The sequence below is a fragment of the Lampris incognitus genome, chromosome 16, assembly GCF_029633865.1.
Source record: "Lampris incognitus isolate fLamInc1 chromosome 16, fLamInc1.hap2, whole genome shotgun sequence".
Lineage (NCBI taxonomy): Eukaryota > Metazoa > Chordata > Actinopteri > Lampriformes > Lampridae > Lampris > Lampris incognitus.
In genome coordinates, this window is record NC_079226.1 from 32,598,463 (window position 1) to 32,614,310 (window position 15,848).

At 44.2% G+C, this 15,848-nt stretch overlaps 1 protein-coding gene across 1 annotated transcript in view; it reads left to right on the forward strand.

The window, feature by feature from the left end:
- Positions 1-12,187, forward strand: part of LOC130126061 (uncharacterized) — a 35,955-nt gene extending 23,768 nt beyond the window's left edge. Inside the window, exons 16-19 of the mRNA XM_056295427.1 lie at positions 858-1,399; positions 2,659-2,821; positions 3,224-3,293; positions 11,291-12,187. Of these exons, the coding sequence (XP_056151402.1) occupies positions 858-1,399; positions 2,659-2,821; positions 3,224-3,293; positions 11,291-11,619 (1,104 nt within the window). The 3' untranslated portion in view covers positions 11,620-12,187. The remainder of the gene's footprint in view (positions 1-857; positions 1,400-2,658; positions 2,822-3,223; positions 3,294-11,290) is intronic.
- The last annotated feature ends 3,661 nt before the right edge of the window (positions 12,188-15,848 follow it).

Below are 15,848 nucleotides of genomic sequence, written 5' to 3' on the forward strand. Positions count from 1 at the left end.
CCCAGCAGTACTGGTTGCTTGGTTGGGAGGTCAAGCGTCAGAGCTACAGCACTCACAATATTCTTGTGAGTGTAAAATATCAGCATAGAGAAAATTGCTTTGGTAAAAAATAAAATGGGAGCTTGGGTAATAGGTTAGATCATTTGGCCGGTTTTCTTTCCTTATAAAAGCTGTAAGCTCCTCCGGCTTGGTCAGGCGTCCCTACAGACACAATTGGCCTTGTCTGCGGGTGTGAAGCCGGATGTGGGTATGTGTCCTGGTCGCTGCACTAGCGCCTCCTCTGGTCAGTCGGGGCGCCTGTTCGGGGGGGGGGATCTGGGGGGAATAGCGTGATCCTCCCATGTGCCACGTCCCCCTGGCGAAACTCCTCATTGTCAGGTGAAAAGAAGCAGCTGGTGACTCCACATGTATCGGAGGAGGCATGTGGTAGTCTGCAGCCCTCCTCAGATCGGCAGAGGGGGTAGAGCACCGTGGGGATGGCGTGGAAGAGTGGGGTAATTGGCCGGGTACAATTGGGGAGAAAAAGGGGAACCCCCCCACCCCTAAAAAAAAAGTTGTAAGCTAAGATGTCAGACTCGCTCTCTCTCTCTCTCAGTCTCTCTCTCACTCACTCACTCACTCACTCTCACATTCACAGTGACTGTGTCTCCTTCATTTGGCTACACACAACCTTCTATTCAGTATTCACCCAGCGTCTGCCTGTCTGTCTGTCTGTCTCTCTCCAACTTTGTTTCTCCCTCTTTTTTCTCTCAGCCTCATTTTCTGTCTTCCTCATTCCCTCTTTAAGTCTGCCTGAATGACTCTCTCTCCCTGTTTTTCTTTCTCACTGGTCTTTCCTCTCTCTGTCCCACACTCAGCACACTCAGCCTGGGAACAACACCGGCGCCTGGCCCTTGAATGGAGTCCAGTTTAAAACAATACTCGAGCCACAGGATAAGCAACAACCTCAAGTCCAGAGTGAGGCGGGTGCTTCTGAAATCCAGCCTCAGAGCCTGAGTAGCACTGGTGCCCAGAGCCTTACCCAATGCCAGGAGATGCACCTCCCTCTGTCCCAACCATCGCAACCCCTGACCCAGACACAGCCGCTGTCACAAGTCCAGAAGGAGACAAGTGGGTCTCAAATTGTTACACAGAATGCTGCCTGCACCCCCCAGCTCCAGCTTCGCCCTCAAACCAGATCCCGGAAAGCGCCACAGACCAATCCTCAAAACCCAACCAACACCAAACCACAGACCTCAGTGAAGAGGAAGTTAGACCCAAAGACAGACTCTTCAGCTAAGAGAAGCTCCAGTGGTCCATATGAGCCTGTGGCAGTCCTGAGCAACAAACCGTGGCCCTTGTTCACCATTTCAGGCTTCATCCAGACAGAGACAGTTGAACTGACCACTGAGGCAGACAGGTAGGTAATTAAATGTTACTTTGGGTTTTCCTGACTATCAGCACACTCACACCGATGCATACATACACCGGTTAGCCAAAACATTAAAACCACCTGCCTAATATTGTGTAGGTCCCCCTTGTGCCCCCAAAACAGCTCTGGCCCGTGGAGGCATGGACTCCACAAGACCTCTTAAAGTGTCCTCTGGTATCTGGCACCAAGACGTGAGCAGCAGATCCTTTAAGTCCTATAGTAAGTTGCAAGATGGGGTCTCCATGGATTGGACTTGTTTTTCAGGCTCATCCCACAGATGCTAGATCGGATTGAGATCTGGGGAATCTGGAGGCCAAGGCAACACCTTGAACTCTTTGTCATGTTCCTCAAACCATTCCTGAACAACTTTTACAGTGTGGCAGAGCACATTATCCTGCTGAAAGAGGCCACTGCCATTAGGGAATACCGTTGCTATGAAGGGGTGTACCTGGTGTGCAACGATGTTTAGGTAGGTAGTACATGTAAAAGTAACATCCACATGAATGCCAGGACCCAAGGTTTCCCAGCAGAACATTGCCCAGAGAATCTCACTGCCTCAGCTTACTTACCTTCTTTCCATAGTGCATCCTGGTGCCATCTCTTCCCCAGGTAAATGATGCACATGCACCCGGCCGTCCACATGATGTAAAAGAAAACATGATTCATCAGACCAGGCCACCGTCTTCCATTGCTCCATTGTGAAGTTCTGACACTCGCGTGCCCATTGTAGGCACTTTCAGCGGTGGATAGGGGTCAAAATGTGCCCATGTGCCCAGTAGCTTTATTGACTGTCGATGATTGCTTATGAGGCTTGTACTGTCTCATAAAGAATTTACTTGACTCACTGGATTATATATATATATATATATATATATATATATATATATATATATATATATATGAAATGTGTGTGTGTGTGTGTGTGTGTGCGCGTGTGTGCGCGTGTGTGCGCGTGTGTGTGTGTGTGAGAGAGAGAGAGATTGTTCTTCTGTGTATTGAAAATTTGGATATCTATGTAAATAAAATCAGTGCAGGTGCTAAACAATGTCAGGTTTTATATGTAAGAGATAGTATGACAAATTTACAATAGCTGAGAAATATCTGATAGTGGCTGCTAACCAACCCCTTTTCATACTACACAGAATTCATTCACAAGGTGTATTCATATTGATATAGCACTTTTACTGTGGTAATTGTACATTGCATGTAATGCTTGACTGTTTGTCGCTCTGTGCATGTTTGTATAGCTCCCCACAGCCAGCTCCCCCTGTGACCACTGTGACCAAACCCCGTCCTCTAACCTCTCCAAGGCCCAGAAAGCTCCAGGCTCGCACGGTGGTCCAGTGGTGTTCTGAGGCCAAAGTTAAAATCAAACCAGCCATGGACGGAGCTGATGCTGAGTGGGCGGAGGTGTGTAATTCTGTTTGGTGTCATGTTATTGCCTGTTTGTTCACTGATCCATTGATATACGGTATATTTGACTCACACTCTAGTTATGTGAAGGAAAGAAAGTGCTCCCAAGTGCCAGCATGAGTTTCTTGGAACATAATTAAGTTAATACAAATATTTGGAGCACAATTCAACCTAGTTATGTTTTACAATGGCAATTAATTGGAAAAATAACTTCCATCTGGAACCTCAAATCGCAAGTGAAACTGATGTTGAGTTGTCACACACTGTCAATCTGAATTTGCAAGAAAGCATTTAATTCATTAATCAAAATGTAAACTAAGCCTAATTTGGGGGAAATGTGTTGCTGAAATTAAAGATTGCTTCTTTATTATCCGTCTCCTGTACCTTCTCTGTCTTTAGATCCAGGAAGGAATGGTGGTCTATGTGTGTTTCTTTCAAGGGGCCACCCAAGAGGTCATCCAGGAGATGGGTGAGCTGCAATGTTCCTAATCAGTCTTTCCCAGTCAAATAAATCCCTAGTTGGCTAATATTCCTAAGATTTTAAAGGTTTATAGTTCAGTTAGACAATCTGCCACCTTGGTTTTCCCACAGCAGAGTTCCACCTCAAAAAAAAAAAAAAAAAAGTTGGGTAAACTAACATTTTATACTTGAATCACTGGATTATATATATACGTACATTTTTTCTTTTTTTAAGATACTTTATTAATCCCAGTGGGGAAATTACGCTCTGCATTTAACCCATCCTCCCATCCCAACAAAATTGGCCTGTCACTTAGCGCCAGTGACAGCAACATCAATGGTCTCTCTCTCTCTCTCTCTCTCTCTCTCTCTCTCTCTCTCTCTCTCTCTCTCTCTCTCTCTCTCTCTCTCTCTCTCTCTCTCTCTCTCTCTCTCTCTCTCTCTCTCTCTCTCTCTCTCTCTCTCTCTCTCTCTCTCTCTCTATATATATATATAACTTTGCTAAAAGAAACACTCAGTGGTCAGCAGTAGGGAAAGTACTCAACAAATAAAGAGCAAAATAATCGAGTGAGTCAAGTAAATTCTTAATGAGACAGTACTGTCTCATCAAGAATTTACTTGACTCACTGGATTATATATATAAGTAATGTTAGATTAATGGAAGTCGGCGCTTCAGCGTAATCGAATAAAACCCAAGAAAATAACCAATTTGAAAGGATTTTCAAGGTGCCTAGCTTAATGGCATCGTGATACTAGCTGGCGGGGGAAGGGACAGTGCTTATCCTCTACATTTCCATAGTAAGTCAGGATAATAAGCAGTTACAGATGAGAGTAGGTATGAATAATGTAGTTACAAAAAAGATAAATATACAATTCAAAAGAACAATAAGAGCAATGTGCTACCTAACTTACATAAGAGGCCGGATGATGGTGAGAAGAGGGAACTTTGAAAGGGATTCTTGAACAAAAGCTTGTTGGACAACCTTTAAGGTTCCTCCCAACCTTGTTCATTCATGTACATCACGCCTCTTGCAGAATTTGAATGAAAATCCTCAGAAGCCTATGTTCGATTTACGCAGAGTAGAAACTCACAAATTATATGGGGAGGGTTTTACCTTTTTTTTTTTCTTTCTTTTGACTTTCTTAGTGGGTGGGAAAAAATCGATAGCTTTCTTTTGTTTCGTTAGTCATCAAGAGCTTTGACCTCTTGATGACTTATGAAACCTAGCCACTGAGGATGCACAAGCCAGTGCATTCTTTATGCCGGTCCCAAGCCCAGATACATGGGGAGGGTTGCATCAGGAAGGGCATCCAGCGTAAAATCTTTGCCAAATAAAATATGCGGATCATAAATAAGATTTCCATACTGGATCAATCGAGGCCCGGGTTACCAACGACCGCCACCAGTACTGTTAACCAACAGGGTGCCGGTGGAAACTATGCTACTGTTGGGCGAAGGAGAAGGCGAGGGGGAAGGCATATCCAGAGGCAGCGAGAGAGGAGGAAAAGTAGGAGTGTGGAGGTGAGAGTTGGAACTTTGAATGTTGGCACTATGACTGGTGAAGGGAGCGAGTTGGCTGATATGATGGAAAGAAGAAAGGTAGGCATACTGTGTGTGCAAGAGACCAGGTGGAAGGGGAGTAAGGCCAGGAGTATCGGAGGTGAGTTCAAACTCTTCTACCATGGTGTGAATGGGAGGAGAAATGGGTTAGGGGTAATTCTGAAGGAAGAGTATGTCAAGAATGTGCTGGAGGTGAAGAGAGTGTCCGACAGAGTGATAAGTATGAAGCTGGAAATCGAAGGTGTATTGCTGAATGTTATCAGTGCATATGCCCCGCAAGTTAGGTGTGAGATGGAAGAGAAAGAATTCTGGAGTGAGTTGGATGACGTGGTGGAGAGGGTACCCAAGGAGAAGAGAGTGGTGATTGTAGCGGACTTCAATGGACATGTTGGTGAAGGGAACAGAGGTGATGAGGAGGTGATTGGTAGGTATGGTGTCAAGGAGAGAAATATGGAAGGACAGATGGTGGTGGATTATGCGAAAAGGGAGGAAATGGCTGTGGTGAATACATATTTCAAGAAGAGGGAGGAACACAGGGTGATGTACAAGAGTGGAGGAAAGTGCACACAGGTGGACTTTATCTTATGTAGAAGGTGCAATCTAAAGGATTGGAGACTGCAAGGTGGTGACAGGGGAGAACGTAGCTAGGCAGCGTCGAATGGTGGTCTGTAGGATGACTCTGGAGACCAAGAGGAAGCGAGTGAAGGCAAAGCCGAAGATCAAATGGTGGAAGTTGAAGGAAGACTGTTGTGTGGAGTTCAGGCAGGAGTTAAGACAGGCACTGGGTGGTAGTGAAGGGCAACCACTGCAGAAATAGTGAGGGAGATAGATAGGAAGGTACTTGGTGTGTCATCAGGACAGAGGAAGGAAGACAAGGAGACTTGGTGGTGGAATGAGGAAGTACAGCAAAGTATATAGAGGAAAAGGTTGGCAAAGAAGAAGTGGGATAATCAGAGAGATGAAGAAAGTAGACAGGAGTACAAGGAGATGCAGCGTAAAGCAAAAAGAGAGGTGACAAAGGCAAAGGAAAAGGCGTATGGTGAGTTGTATGACAGGTTAGACACTAAGGAAGGAGAAAAGGACTTGTACCGATTGGCTAGACAGAGGGACCGAGCTGCAAAGGATGTACAGCAAGTTAGGGTGATCAAGGATAGAGATGGAAATGTGCTGACAAGCGAGGAGAGTGTGCTGAGAAGGTGGAAGGAGTACTTTGAGGGGCTGATGAATGAAGAAAATGAGAGAGAGAGAGGTTGGATGATGTAGGGATAGAGAATCAGGAAGTGCAGTGGATTGGCAAGGAGGAAGTGAGGGCAGCTATGAAGAGGATGAAGAGGGGAAAGGCAGTTGGTCCTCATGACATACCTGTGGAGGCATGGAGATGTTTAGGAGAGATGGCAGTGAGGTTTTGAACTAGATTGTTTAACATAATCTTGGAAAGTGAGAGGATGCCTGAGGAGTGGAGAAGAGGCATACTGGTACTGATTTTCAAGAACAAGGGCGATGTGCAGAACTGTAGCAACTACAGAGGTATAAAGTTGATCAGCCACAGCATGAAGATATGGGAAAGAGTAATAGACGCTAGGTTAAGAGGAGAGGTGACGATTAGCGAGCAGCAGTATGGTTTCATGTCACAAAAGAGCACCACAGATGTGATGTTTGCTTTGAGAATGTTGATGGAGAAGTATAGAGAAGGCCAGAAGGCATTGCATTGTGTCTTTCTAGATTTAGAAAAAGCATATGACAGGGTGCCGAGAGAGGAGGTGTGGTATTGTATGAGGAAGTCGGGAGTTGCAGAGAAGTATGTAGGAGTGGTGCAGGATATATATCAGGGAAGTGTGACAATGGTGAGGTGTGCGGTTGGAATGACAGATGGGTTCAAGGTGGAGGTGAGATTACATCAACGATCGGCTCTGAGCCCTTTCTTGTTTGTAATGGTGATGGACAGGTTGACGGACAAGATCAGGCAGGGGTCTCCATGGACGATGATGTTCGCGGATGACATTGTGATCTGTAGCGAGAGTAGGGTGCAGGTTGAGGAGAGCCTGGAGAGGTGGAGGTATGCATTGGAGAGAAGAGGAATGAAAGTCGGTAGGAGCAAGACGGAATACCCACGTGTGAATGAGAGGGAGGACAGTGGAATGGTCAGGATGCAAGGAGTGGAGGTGATGAAGGCATATGAGTTTAAATACTTGGGGTCAACTGTCCAAAGTAACGGGGAGTGCAGGAGAGGTGAAGAAGAGAGTACAGGCAGGTGGAGTGAGTGGAGAAGAGTGTCAGGAGTGATTTGCGACAGACGGGTACCAGTAAGAGTTAAAGGGAAGGTTTACAAGATGGTTGTGAGACCAGCTATGTTATATGGTTTGGAGACAGTGGCACTGACGAAAAGACAGGAGGCGGAACTGGAGGTGGCAGAGTTGAAGATGCTAAGATTTTCACTGGAAGTGACGAAGAAGGATAGGATTAGGAATGATTATATTAGAGGGACCGCTCAAGTTTGATGGTTCGGAGACAAAGCAAGAGAGGCAAGATTGAGATGGCTTGGACATGTGTGGAGGAGAGATGCTGGGTATATTGGGAGAAGCCTCACGGCGGCCATCTTGATGACGAATCACAAGTAGACAGTAATCCTAATTGACTTTCCATTGGCATTGTTTCCGACACGTGATTTTAACACATTACGTGCCACCACAACGTAATGCGAGTGTTAAGAGGTCGTGGTCATTTCACGTATTTCTGAGATCATGTTGGGGTAGGTTGTGGTTGAGGTAATGTTAGGTTAGCTTTATATTTTTGCTGTCTTTTTCCCTGTGTTGCAAAGGCACGACATCACAACAACATGATTGGTCTATTGCAGGGGTCGGGAACCTTTTTGACTGGGAGAGCCATAAAAGCCAAATATTTCTAAATATATTTCATTGAGAGCCATATAGTATTTTTAACGTATAATAAATTAAATATGTCTTACTTTTAATGCGACTTCTGGTGCTGCATGGTTTTGCTGATGGCCTTGTAGTCTGGTTCATACGTGGTGAGGTTGAGCTTCATGCAGGCGTTGAGGCTTCCATCAGTTAAACGTGAGCGTAGGTTGGTCTTAATGTTCCTCATATGCGAGAAAGACTGTTCACATGCATATGTAGAGCCAAACATGGTCAATACGGCAATACTCACACGCTGCATTGTGTGGTATGTCACAGGAAGCTCGTTCCAAGTTTTAAGAATCAACTGGTCTTCAGGTTGAAGATTTTTAATTTCTGTCCACTTGTGTTCCCTCGCCAGCTCTGCTCGCTGTCGCGCAAGACTTTCCAACTCTCCATTAAGTGACTTGAACTTACTCATCCACATGTCTGATGCCTTCAGGTCAGCAACTTCCAGCTCAAAGTCTCCGATAGAGACCCCGGGGATGCATGTCAGGTCGATTTTGTCCACTGCACACTCATGTGGATGAGTGATGAACTTGAAAAGACCAGTGCGCGCACGAAATTCTCCAAAACGTGCTTTTAATGACTGCAGGAGATTGAACGTAAAGCCAGCTAGCTGCTGGAGATCCAGATGTTGAGTGGAGTCACTTGCTAAGCATGCATCTCTAAATTGTTGCAGTCTTTCAAAGTGCAGAAGACGACCTGTTTCAATGTCCCTGAGAAAGACTTCCAGCTTGCTTTCAAATGCAAACACTGCTTGTTGAAGGGATGAGATTGTATTTCCAATACCTTGCATTTTCACATTGAGCTGGTTCAGATGGCCAGTTATGTCCACGAGATAGTGAAACTGCAGGAGCCAGTCAGTGTTGTCTAGCTCAGGATGCTTGACGCCTTTCATTTCAAGAAAAGTCCGGATTTCACTCAGGCAAGCTGCAAAACGGCTGAGCACCTTCCCCCTTGACAACCAACGCACGTTGCTGTGTAAAAGCAGACCGGGATAATGATTCCCAACTTCTTCTAACAGAGCTTTAAACTGGCGATCATTTAAAGCTCGGGCAACAATAAAGTTGACCACTCGAATGACCAGAGACATCACCTCGCCAAGCTCCTGGCCACACGTGTGAGCGCAAAGCGCCTCCTGGTGCAGGATGCAATGAAAACTTAGGATGGCTCTCTTTTCATGTTCACGGAGAAGCGCTACAAATCCTTTGTTCTTCCCCAACATACAGGGTGCACCGTCAGTACAGACAGAAATAAGTTTATCCATCGGTAGTTTTTTTTTCTTTAGCAAACTCCATGAAAGACATGAATAAATCCTCTCCTCTTGTTGTCCCTTTCATTGGCAAAACAGCCAAGCTTTCCTCACGCAGTGTGTCACCTGCAGCATACCTGGCAATGATACTGCACTGAGATAGATGGCTAACGTCTGTTGACTCATCTAACGCGAGAGACAAGTATGTCCCGGCGTTTATGTCCTTAATTTGTGTTTCCTCGACTTGATTTGCCATCATGATGCTACGATCGTGCACAGTTCTTGCTGACAGGGGCATGTCTTTTATTCGTTTGATTATCTTGTCTTTATTTGGGAAGTCATCAAACAGTTCATTGGCCACATCAAGCATGAATGTTTTGGCATACTCGCCATCTGTGAATGACTTTCCATTCCTTACTATTGCCAAAGCCCCCGCAAAGCTAGCGGAATTCCCGTCACCTTGCTTGGTCCACACACGTAGTTGCTGCTGACTCGTCTGCACTCTCCGCTGTAGCTCCTCGCATGCCCTTTTCCTGCTGTCCCCCGCTGGATATTTCGATGCAAATGAAGCATGGTGCGTATCGAAGTGCCGCTTTATATTTGACCGTTTCATCGATGCAATTTTATCATTGCATATTAGACATACCGCAGATCCTGCTCTCTCCACAAATGTAAATTCCTCTGTCCACGCAGCCTGGAATGCACGGTAATCATCGTCTTTTTTTCTTTTCGCCATCTTTTCCGTTACAAGGGTTGAAGCGGATAAACTAGTTGGCTATCTGATAAAATTGATTTCTTCACCTTTACAATGACCCGGACATGCTCGCGAGCCATTGGTTCCCGACCCGACCCACGGGTGACCCGTGACCCGTGGAATTTATCTTCAAAACTAATTTCTGTTTACTTTAAAATGACACAGTATTATTAAGAAATATCACAAGTATTTTAAAATCAGTTCCAAACTGATTTTTTTGAAAAAAAAAAATTATTTTCAACTCAAAATTGTCTGGGAGCCATATGCCGTCACCGGAAGAGCCATATATGGCTCGCGAGCCATAGGTTCCCGACCGCTGGTCTATTGCAATGATGGTCCTAGATTAACATTAGTTATGATGTCGTGGGAACAACAACAACACGGTGATATCAGAAACAGCATTGCCCCCCCTCACGCTCATGTTATGGAGATGTCCCTCCATCCAGTCTTTCTGAACAAGGCGGGATGGATAATTTCAAAAACATCAGGCTTTGGTATGTCTTTCTCGTTGATATCTTTCTTATTGTACCTTGGAAATATTCCTTAAGACTTAAGGGATATTGATCCTTACCATGTAAAGACCCTCACAGAAGCAAGCAAGCAAGCAACAAAAAAAAAAGAAAGCCATTACAAAATGCTGCCTGCATAGACCCTACTGTGAGTCTTTTGTAGACACTGTTGACCATTCACATCCTATGTAACAATTGACCCATATTGTTACAGTAAGGCAAGAGTCAAAAACAGTGGGTGACTCAATAAGCTCTAGAAATTGAAACTACATATTTTTTTATGTACAGTGACGTGTACGCTTATAATTTTTACTCAAAGCAATGTACCTGTGTATGCACCTGTATTTAACTTGCATTCCTCATTAGAACCCCTTGTTAGCTTGTTCAGTTAACAAAAACATCTAACTACAAATGTTTCATGATAATAGCACTGGCGATTTGGAAAAGCATCTTTAAAGGCAGCACGGTGTCCCAGTGGTTAGCACTGTTGCCTCATAGCAAGAAGGTCCTGGGTTCAAACCCCAGGCTATCCCAGGTCCTTTCTGTGTGGAGTTTGCATGTTCTCCCCGTGTCTGTATGGGTTTCCTCCGGGTGCTCCGGTCTCCTCCCTCTGTCAAAAAGACGTGCATGTGTGGGTTAATACTCCTGCCTGTACCCCTGACCAAGGCAATGAAAAGAAGAACTGGAGTTGGTCCCTGGCCGCTGCAGCTGCCCACTGCTCCTATACAATAGGATGGGTTAAATGCAGAGGACAAATTCATTGTAAGAATACACTTCATTGTAAGAATACAATATCAAATAAAGTGGCTTTCATGCACTCAAAAAGAAGGAAAAACATTCTGAAAATGGATTTTTTTTTTAAGTTTAGGTGGTGGTTTGCCTTATGATTGTCACCTATGGGAGATCATCGTTTACCTGCCTTTTAATTTACCATTACATCACTGCTAAAAACACATCTTGTTAAACCATTGTGTAAGTTCAACCTTTTCCTGCTCGCTTCATCTCCACCTCAGCCAACACCCTGCTGAACTCCCGTCTGTTCCGGAACGCCCGGAAGCAGCCATCTTCAGTTCTAGACCTGCCCGGGAGCATTCTGTTGATCCCGCAGGACTCCCTGCAGGGAGAGCAGATACCCAGGAGGAGGGTGCAGTACAAGAGTGCCTGTCAGCCCTGGTGGGGCGCCCAGCTCTATGCTAAGCTGCTGTCTGCCTGCTGCAACATCGTGGCCAACTCTGCCAAGTGCACCGAGGCGGGCGTCACGGTGGAGCATGGCATTTACGGCCAGAGGCAAGAGATCCTCCTCAGGTCTCTGGAGCCCCTGACACACCTGTTGGAGTTTTGAAGGAACTGTGGCAAATGGCATTTCCTCCTTGGAGGCAATCGTCTGGGCTGTCAACGCTCAACAGAAATGCATTTTTTACCTGGAATTTCAAGACACTGATCACGAAGAGATCCTCAATATTCTAGAGAAAAAAGAAGACATTTGATGTTCTCTTGCTGAAAACTGTTTTAGCGAGCTCTGTGATTCAACCAAAACTGAAATGTAATCTCTATACCTCTGCCACAAACAAGCACATATGGGAAATGTGATGTTTCGGCTTAGACAGGAAGCTTCTCCAACAGCAGCTGATTGTTGTCAAAATTCGAGAGCAGAGGTCAAGGGTTTAAGATCCACAGTTCTTACATGGGTAAGAGCAGAATTTTTTTTTTCTGTCGTTCTTTTATAAGCGGAGTTGACCAGCCAAGAGGCCATTCAAAATGTTTTAATGGACAGCCATATCTATCGATTCAAATTTCATGAGTAAGTCACTTTTCTGCTTGCACAGAATTATTAATGTATGTCATCTGCATAATATTAGATCTCTGTTCTGTGTTTTTCTGTGGTTGTTATTTCTGGGAATTAAAATGTACCTCAGTTATACTCTGTGAACTTTAGTACATTTAATCCAAAGGAGTTGAATCAAGTGCAACTGGACTGGTATATATCCGTGAAGACGTTTCGCCTCTCATCCAAGAGACTTCCTCAGTTCGTGCCTTTCTGACTAGACCAAGCTAGTCTGACTGGCTGGTGATGAGACTCAGTATTTATCCTCTAGGAGTCGTTGTCAGAGCTGTTGATCTGCGTGGCTCTTTGTGATCAGATGTTTACCAACGCCCATCGCTAACAGAGCCATAGATATGCGTGGCTCTTTGTGTACCGATGTTATGGCCGCGTCCGGCATTATCGGAGCTATTGATATGCGTGGCTCTCCTGTGCTCCGATGTGGCTCTCCGAGGAGAGCCACATTCGAACCCATTCGAACTGAGGAAGCCCCTTGGATGAGAGGCGAAACGTCTTCACGGATATATACCAAGTCCAGTTGCACTTGATTCAACTCCTTTGGATAACCATGACCGGGATGAATGAGAACATTCACAGACATAGTACATTTAATTCATAAAATTTTATTGGTGACAAGTATGACGATAGTTTTTTGGGGGGCTCGAGAGGACTGATCACTTCATACATTTTAGTGGTCTGGGAGGATGGCGTTTGTCATTGGGTACATCCAAAGCTCTGTTCCAGCTCTTCTCGTCGTCATTTCTTTCATGTCTCAGAGATATTTGTGCCCCAATGCCATCAAAATACTGGCGTCAGTTAGAGACATTTCTTAAACATCTCCAAAAGTCTGTCAGTGGTGGTTACACACAAGTGTATCTCCTCCAGATCTTTTTAGTTTTGGGGGATGCCATTACTGTGATCAGACTCAGAATTTGATGTTATGACAAAACTTTTTGGGGGGGGGGGGGACTGCAGGAACAGAAGATTTACAATTTTTAAATGTTTGTGTGCTTATTTAAACTAGCACAAAATTATTTCGTGCTTTTGTAATTTTCATTGGGTATAAAAGTGTATGTTTCCTCGAGATAAAATCAGATATAACATGGAAAAGAAAAAAACAAAAACAGTCTATATACACACACAATACATTAAGAGGAAGATTGAGCTGGGCTGTTATTGTAGGCTTGCTTATAACCAGTCAGTTATGATTGGGCCACTTCAACAGCCACCGTCCAGTTTTTTTGTAACTTTATTTTCATTGAAGAAAACATGAACATAGGCCGAGCAAGCATGTACAGCACAGCTACAAATCAAATTACATTATGGTTGTGGATCCATATTTCATCTTTAGAATAAGTATCAATAGGCAATTTGATATTTTCAGCGTGATTCATTATAAATGGCCCCTTCCTTTTTGGAGTCTTACACTCCATTTGTCTAATTCCCTTGACACTCTCAAACCAATGCGTTGTTGTTGGGAGGGTTTTGTAGCCATTTTACTGCCAGCAGGAGAACCTTCAGAAAATATTCATCATCAACATTCATTTTATCAATATCACCCAAATACAAGGACAGACATGTTATATTGATCACAAACCCCAATATATCAATTGTAGTTCCTGTTTCCCTTCAATATGGTTCTATAACAGGACAGGACCAGAAAATGTGAGTGATCTGCCATTTGTTGGTCACATTCTCTCAAAAAGTGGCGTTGCGAGTCAGGCTGAACAGGTTTGAGTATTGGTGGCACTGTCAATTTTTGATGAACCAGTAGCGCATAGGCTGAATCTCATTCACTGACCTTTTTAGCCTTTCCTTATGGAGATCAAACATGGCGAACAACAAGCACTGCTTTTTACAGATAGAAAACGGTGACTAACTGAACAACCCTGGCAACGTAAGACAAACGTGCAGTCGTGGCAACCTATCCTATTTGAAATGCAAGAAGCACAGATGCAAAGATGATCCATTTGCTGATGCCTTCAATGGAATGCATTAGACAAATAAGTTCAGCAGTAAACTACCTTGATTATTACTAATATCAGTTAACTATAGCCAGCCATCTACTAAAACACTATGAATTGATTTATGCCCAGCAGTTAGACTGGGCACATTTAACTAACTTCTTCAAGCATGTGTGACATACTTCATGCTAGAAGCTTGCCATTTTATACCCTTTACAGAAGGGAGAAATCAAGGGACCAAGAGAATACAAATATCCATCCATTATCCAAACCCCCTATCCTTACCTAGGGTTGCGGGGGATGCTGGAGCCTATCCCAGCAGTCACTTGGCGGCAGGCAGGGAGACACCCTGGACAGGCCGCCAGTCCATCACAGGGCCGACCCATACGACAATGCAAATACCCCTTTACTGAAAATAAACTGGAGCGGAATCACACTTTGACTGGCAGCAATGTTTCATAGGGGCATTTTGGGAATCCTCCACTTGACTGAAGGGAAGTGTCCAGCAGACAGCATCTGAATTAGATTACAACCATAAACTGACCTCAATGACACTTTCCCTTGTCCCCTCCAAGCCGCTTTCTGACATGCAGGAGTGGTAGTGAGGAAGGCGGAGAAAGGTTTCAGGACAAAATGTTACTCTCCCAGCCTCAAGTTGTCTTCTCTGACCTCGTTTCCCTATTTAGACCTTTCCAAGTAGCTCATTATTGGAGGAGACCACTTGCATACAAGTCTTCCATGAGTATAAAGTAAGGTTGAAAACATGACAATTTGTATATCTTAAATATTTAGATTTCTATAGAAGTCACTTCACAGTCCCCCTAGGAGACCCTCATAGTGATAATGTTCTTCTGGTGCCTTGATCAGACTTATTCTGTAATGCATCTATGCAGGTTTTTACACCCCTGACTCAAATGTATTAAGATCAACAACAGGGGCCTATTTAAAAGTGCAGCGAGGTGAGTTTTTTTTTAATATATTTAAGTTTCAGTTTAATTTCGATGCCTATATGACTGACATAATCAAATAAGACCATCAGGGAGAAGATTAGCTTTAGGTATATAATGATTCCTAATGCTCGCCTCCAGGTTGGATTCCCTCGCGAAAGCTGGCGACAATTTATGGCACACAGGTGAGGATACACAACCACAACTGGAGACGCATTACAAAGCCAAAAGTATGGGGCCATCCGAACATCACACCCAAATATGTTTGTTGAACATCTCATTCCAAAACCATGGGCATTACTATAGAGTTGGTCTCCACTTTGTTGCTTTAAGCAAGATTTTGTAACATGGTAACAGGGATTTGCTCCCATTCAGCCACAAGAACATTAATGAGGTTTGGTACACCACTACATCTCTCATACTTGTCTTAAAAATAATAAAATGCACGAATTACCAGAGCATGAATGTAGAGCTTTACAAGAGGCAATGCTTATGTGAAATGAAGCCGTTCTTCTCGTAACATTACCGCTTTTGTCCTTAGGGGTGAGCAAAGTCCAATGAGCACAAGTTCAAAACTCATATAGCAGCCTGAGACACTGCAGCTTTGAATACCTTATGAAATGTTTCATCACAGGGGGGCTAGCAAAAATGGGCTACATCTAGTTCCGTTCATTCATCCATTACCAAAGCTCCCACGGGGAAAAAACAAAAAAACAAAAACAAACATGTGCAGCAATCCCATCGCAGTGACATGTAGTAATGGATTCTCTGATCAGAAATGAACACATTTCCATCTGCGAAAAAATGCATTCATTGCATAGTTATATGCATAACAATG